The sequence below is a fragment of the Condylura cristata genome, unplaced genomic scaffold (genome assembly GCF_000260355.1).
Source record: "Condylura cristata isolate star-nosed mole 26May11 unplaced genomic scaffold, ConCri1.0 scaffold00010, whole genome shotgun sequence".
NCBI lineage: Eukaryota > Metazoa > Chordata > Mammalia > Eulipotyphla > Talpidae > Condylura > Condylura cristata.
The window spans coordinates 43,378,619-43,385,574 of record NW_004567111.1 but is presented as its reverse complement, the minus strand read 5'-3'; the positions used below and the strand labels follow the sequence as shown (position 1 = coordinate 43,385,574).

At 40.7% G+C, this 6,956-nt stretch overlaps 1 protein-coding gene across 1 annotated transcript in view; it reads right to left on the bottom strand.

Annotated features, from left to right (window-relative positions):
- The window catches only part of TEX26 (testis expressed 26), a 30,166-nt gene that overhangs the window by 5,908 nt on the left and 17,302 nt on the right, over positions 1-6,956 (bottom strand). Inside the window, exon 6 of the mRNA XM_004680325.1 lies at positions 995-1,171. Coding sequence (XP_004680382.1) covers positions 995-1,171 — 177 coding nt within the window. The remainder of the gene's footprint in view (positions 1-994; positions 1,172-6,956) is intronic.

The following is a 6,956-nucleotide window of genomic DNA, read 5'->3' as shown; positions in this document are numbered from 1 at the left end:
GGGAAGGGAGGGAAATGCACGGGACTATGGTGGTGGCACAGGGGTGATTTGGTGATGGGAAACCCATGGGGATTACAATTGAGATGAAAAAAAAAATGTGCAAAATGATGTAAAAATAAACTTTTTAATAAAAAAAAGTGATGGTGCATAGGTGAACTGGTGGTGGAAATTCTATGGGGACTGCATCTGGTGTAAAATATATACAAAGAAAGAAATTAAATATATAACCAGCCCCCTTGCCCCTCACGCCAGAACTTCTGCTAAAAAAATCATGGGAATCAGGATCATAAAAGAACATTCTAATTGAGAGGATGCCAGATCTGAAGATGCTTGTGCCACATGCATAAGCCTCCCGTGGACAAGTTTACTTTGACCCTCACCTACTCTCTTTTTCTGCCATTTTATAGCAACTGAATCTTTTTTTTTTTTTTAGATTTTTTTTTAAAGATTTATTTATTTGTGCATACAGAACTAGGTACAGGCCAGAGGCTCAGGGGTGGCGAGAGGCTTCACCAGAGACAGAGTAGGGAACAGAGCAGGCAAATCGACAAAGTACACTGCTGAGGCGAGCAGTGGGCGGGTCAGGAGAGGTCTGCCACACCATGTGATCACCTCCGGGGCAGGTGGGAATCAAACTCATGCGGAAACAGCTTTAGATTCTCAGTGCTGTGCTTTAACCCGCTGCGCCACCAGGGAGGGCCACAACTGAATCTTTTATTTTACTGTGGGAAGAGTATCCCCCAGTCCCAACAACTTCCACGCACAGACAAAGTATGTACTTATTTCATGGCACAAGCAATCAGGTCTCAGGTCTCATATGAGACTTGCATGCTCCTTTTGCTTGAGGTTAGGCATCATGGTTAGCTACTGGGCAAAGCTCATTGCCTTCTTCAGGACTGTTATAAGATCTGCTGTGAAAGTCCTAAGCATTGGGGAATCTCACAGCAAAGGGTAGGATCTATGAAGTTGTTTAAAGAACTACAGGTGTACTTACCTAATCCCCGAGAAATATTTGGAAGGCCAGAGTAGCATCCATATCTGAAACTAAAATCCTGAAACTCAGGAATTTTAGCTGGTATTTGGTAATTCCGTCGAAATTCAGTGTCTGCTGGGTGGGGAATTAATGTTTTCCACTCTGGGGACATCTGAGAACTTTTCTTAATCTTATCAGCTAGGATAAAGGTAGAAATGGAAGACAATAATTAAGCTTATAAGTTATTCTAAAGAGCATTATATTTTCATTCCATTTTCTTCTGGCAATAGCTTCCATTTTATCACACTAAAACTCACTCTTCTATAAAGGTATAGCCAATGTACTTTTTAATGGATATTCAAATCAAGAAATAATTTTCTGTTTTATCAGGTCAAGAAGAATATGCTGAAATGGTTAGAAGCAGTTTCTAATGAATATATTATGTGACTGTTAGGAGTGTCCTTTTGCTCTGCTTGGTGGACATAGAAGACATCCCCATTCCAGTGGGCCTGTCCAGTCCTAAGGGCTAGGGTGGGAAGCAGACTGAGAGATTTTAAGTAGGGCTGGGGTTGCCAGACATAAGAAAGGACATCAGTTAGGTTTGATTTTCAATAAATAATGAGAGATAAATAATAATTTTAGGATAAGATCATATTGTAAGTATAAGTAGTCATTAGTTAGTTAATGTAAAGTGTTATTCATGTTTAACTGTACATCCTGTGTTTTTATCTGCTAAGTCTGGCAGCCCCAGACTGGGGCTGGAAAACACTTGAAGCTTAGCCCTTGCTGAAGAGGGCTAGGGGACATCATTGTCATTAATGAACAACAGGACCGTTATTTACTTAAAATAACTCTGCTAAGAAATATTCATTACATTTATAATCATTAAATATCCATCTAAACAGGATGCACAAACACTATTAGGTCACAGAGAAAAGTGTTGCAAGCCATCTCACATAGAATGAGTTCATGCTCTGAATTAGTTCAGAGCACATCATAAAGCACCAACTTTATTCAGGGCAAAGATGCTGAAAAAAAAAATGGATTTCATGAGAAATATCCACACAGCATAAATTACTGTTGATGCTAAACTCAGTTCTGTTCCAGATTAGTTTTTCTTTGGGTCTTTTCAAAATAAATCCAAATGTCAATTATACAGTAAGCAATATGTGATGTCATCTGCTGGCACCCAAGAGCATTTTCACATTAACTTTTAAAAATGATCTCTGTCTAGACCAGCACAGAGAAGAGGGTTTCACTGAATGTTGCCTTCTAATTTAGATGGCTCAGGAGGAGAGGATGAGATACTCAGTAGCTCTCCTGGTAACCTCAGAGTGCCTGAGGAGACAAGGTTACTGGGGGAGGAGGAACTCTAGAGCTCAAAATCAGGACATGGCTTAAGATATTTTGGAAAATAATCTGTTATTATTCTTAGTAAGCAGCGTCTGTAACTTGTTTTATATAAGTTGCCTTTTTTTTTTTTTTTAGGAGAATAGCAAAGTTCTGTTGAAATACTTGATGCATATGTTTACCCCTCTGCCCTAGAGCTATTCCATTCACAAATGTTTTCAGTTCCTTTGTATATTCTCTGCAAGGTTAAACATAGCTAAGTTATTGTCTTACTTTAATAAGACCTCAAACTGGTGTAATTAGAAGGGTATCTAGGAAAAACAGATAAGGAATGGAATATCTTTCAGCCATATAACACTGGAACTTAGGTTCTCACATGGAGATAATATATTAGAAGTATCTGGGATGGTTTTTCCAAAACATACCTGGTAAACCTCGTCTCAGAGATTGGAGATCTTTAGGAGGCCCAGGTATTGCAAACCAGCTTCCATACGCTTAAGAACCACTCACCAGGGCTTTCATACAGGACTGGGGAAGCCCAGAGTGACCAGAGTGAGTGTAGTCAACTCTGCTAGGGGAAGGAAGCCAAGAACCAAAAAGGGTAGAAACAGCGACAGACATAATTTTGACAGTGGGTCAACATGGACTCGACAGGTATAGAGCATGGTCATGAACATGGTTTCGTTGGTGGGTCTGTGAAGGACTCAGGACAGGGAGGAGGAGCTGAGGTGGAAGCAGAAGCTTCTATGCAGCAATTGGAGATGAAGATCAAGAGAACACAGAAATGAGGGCTGAGTCTGAGTTCCTTTGAAGATAAATTATGTTATTCTTCATCGATTCTTAGTACTTAACACTGTAATAGGTCTCATTAATTATTTATGAAATTAATGAGAGAACAAAAGGAAAATTTAGAAATATAATCGCTATGGATTAGCAATTAATCTGAACCACACTCTAGCAACTGCCTGTATGTTATATACTTAGAGTAATTCTTAGTTTTTCTCAACTAATGCCTTTATGAAATTCTAAGTTAGAGTTCCTTCAGGTATTACTGAATAAAGAAGTTATTGATACAAAGGGATCTAAACCTTAAAGGAGTTAGAGTTCCTACAGTCATCTTGAAGTATGGGCAGAGAGAGAACCATTATTCAGTGTAAACCTGACCCAGTGCAAACCACACCTCTGGATCTGGGCCCCTCAAGGGAGGAGGCCCACTGCCCCTAAGGAGCTCAGTTCCCACTCCCTGCTGATTTCTTTTACATTTGATAACTATGATATTCTACAGGCGTAATTATAGTCCAAAGAGGGAAACTGGCCCATTGAAGATGAGGTATGGTGTCTGCATGAAAGTTTAATCCAAAAGTAAGTCTTAGCAAGGACTATTCAAAACCACTAGGAACATTGGCACCTAATCTATAGCTAATTCTGCTCTTTACCTGCTGTCCTACTTCATCAAAGTCAAGTTCTGCAAGTCTGATTGTAATGCTTCATTTTCACCTCAATTCAGTAGTGAGGATGCAAAGATAAGACATTGTGCCTGTGCTCCAGAAGCTTAAAGTAATGAACAAATGACACATAAAAAGACATTACAGAATTATGCTGTAAAGGAGGTAAGAGGAGGATCTGGAAAACAAACTTGAAGGGATCGGAGAAGACTCTTGGGAGAGAAATGAAGCCCACCATTACATTGACATGATGGACAGACAAAGGTTAAAAGATGGAGGGGTGTGGTATTTCCATAGGGAGGAAGCAAAGTGTGCAGAGTGTGGGTGTGTGGTGCAATGTGGGTCTGAAGGATGGAAGGCAACGGATCTTGTAGCTTGGGGGATGGCAAGGGAGGATAATAGCCAGGTGGACAAAGACCAAATTACATAAGACTCCTGTTAAGGTGTTTAGGCTTTATCTGGAGGACAATGCGGAGTCCCTGAGAGGTTTTACGGAGGCAGATAAAGTTTGCACATCTGGAAACTAATGAAGGGTATAGCACAGCCAGTGGATAAGAGGAAACTGGTAAAAGGAGTTAGGTCCAACTCCAGGGAGAGACTTTGGCAACCTGAACTAAGGTGGTGGCTGTCACGGTAGGAGAGAAGCAGATGGCATTATAAAGTTGAGGAAGGAGTCTTGGGTGTTTATCTGCACTTTGGGAAATAGCAATTTGCTCATGTTGAAAGGTCAACTTTGATTTGAGATGTCAAGACATCTTTTAAGAACGCTGACATTTCCAGTGCTTTCCATGACACAATGTATAGAGCTGCAAAGCATGGAGGTCTTTTGCTCCCATACCCTACTAGCTTTAAAAGGCACACATTCATGTATTATTTGCATCATTCAGCAAATGTTTACAGAATTCTTCCTATATAGCATGTATGCACTAAACCCTAAGAGGATTAAGGCCTCTGGAAGCTTACTGTGCAGCAGAGGAAAGAATAAAACAAAGACAACAAAAGATAAGAATTGGCAAGTGACTACAAAAAGCACAGCTAGAAGGAAATAAGTGGTGACAGCATGATGGGCAGATCAAAGAGTAAGCAGGTGACATTTAAACAGAGTAACAAGTGGAAATCACAGAAAGTGCTGGAAGAACAACATTCTGGCAGAGGGGACAGCCTAAACACTGGCAAAGGTGACAAAGTAGTTGACATCTTATGGGAATTAAAAAAGGTCTACGTGGCTGAAACCTGGCAAATGAGGGGTCTAGAGTGAAATATGGTGAGGCTGATGAGCACCAGGCTCACCCAGCACGACATTATAAGTCAAGAAAAGGAAATGAAATTGGTGTTTTATACAAAGTTCAATTGGAAGCTACTGAAAGGAAGCAGTAGATTATCTGATTTAAATTAGCTAGTTGCCTGGTAGCAAAGGCAATGGAGAGGCCATAGGTAAAGTATCGATGATACAGACCATGTAGGAAGATCAGTTGACAGGGAAAAGAAAAGATCGTGATTTGGAATCCCCATGAGACTTCTGCTCACTTCTCAAATATGTACAATTAGGGTTGAGGAGACATTTGAGGAAGAGATATAACTGTGTTAATCCTCAGGAGAGTTGCTCTGGAAAGAAATTAGGTGCTCTAAAGGACTCAAATTATTAGAGGTCAAATTGAAAAGGATCGAAAAGAAGGCATCAAAGTAGGGAAGACCAGAGGAGTATGTTGTCACAGAAGGTCAATGATAAGTGTTTTAAGAAAGAGCAAACAGCCAACATTTAATATGTTGGGTAAGATGTAGACAAGAAAATGTCACTGACAGTCACTCAGTCCCTTGACAAGGGCACTTTCAATGACATGACCTGATGGGGGCAGAGATCAGATTGAAAGGGATTCAGAAGCAAAGAGGTTAAAGGTGCTTCCCATGAAACCCAGTGGGAAGCACCTCCTTCCCCAAACTTTATCAGAATAATAGTAGAGATGTAAACCCATTTTTAGAAGCTGGAAACCAAATGGAGATGAAACACCTGATTTAACAAAGTAGTGGAAACAAACTAACAGACTACAGAGGGTCTAACAAAAAAGTGAATTCATCCACACTACAGAACCCCAACACTTAGAGGTAACACCTGTAGTGGAAGGCAGGTAGTGAGGTTATGGGCTGAAAGTAAGGAGTTTGGGGCGAAAGCTTCGATACACGGTGGTTCCCTGGATCACCTTCTTGGTCTCATACAACTCATACAACTATCCCTTCTTAATCAGAAATTCTCTATAGAACTGAACCAAAGAAACTCTGGGTTTTGGAGCACAGTGAAAGGTTGGTATGAGATGCTGGACTGGAAAGAGAGGGATTCAGTGAGAGTCTGTATGACAGGAAGATCCTGGTCCCTCCCTCCCTATTCCTCCTCTTAGAATATCAGTAGCCTCAAGTGTACCACTCTGGTAGGGCATCTGGGGATTTCCCAAGAAAGAGTTGATCACATAATCACCTAAGTCAAGTACCAGCTAACAAGTTCCATCTCTATATGTGATTTTCAATCAGATTTGAGTAATTCCCTGGTCAGTTTTTGGACCTTGAGCTTTGTATTTTGAGCATACCCATTTTAAGAGCACACAGGAGTATGATTCAAGTTTTATTATTTTCATAGGAAATCTTCCTTTGCTCCTTTGTAAATACAAACAGAAAACAAAATTTTCATTAGACCATTAAGACTGTCAGAGAAGTCCCTCCCTGGTGGCCAGTGGGTTAAAGCACAGCATTGCAAAGCTAGCTACAGCCATTTGAAAGCAAGTTTGATCCCCAACCTAGGAGGTGACCCACATAGCACAGCAGACCTCTCCAGTCTTGCCCACTGCTCCCCTCAGCAATATACTTCATTGAGCTGCCTGTTCTGCTCTTTTCTCTATCTCTGGTGAATCCTCTGACAGCCCCTCATCCCTGCCTGTACCCCAGTACTGTATGTATAAATAAGTAATCTTTAAAAAAAGACTTTCAGAAAATAGAGATGATACAAGAAGCAGATGAAAATAAAGTATAACAAATATTCTAAAATATATGAGAATTATTGCATCTATAAAGGAACCGAAATGCTGCTTAAAAAATAATCAGAGAGGTGGCCCTCCCTGGTGGCGCAGCGGGTTAAAGCACTGCACTGAGAAGCTAAAGCCACTTCCGCATGAGTTCAAATCCCGCCTGCCCCGGAGGAG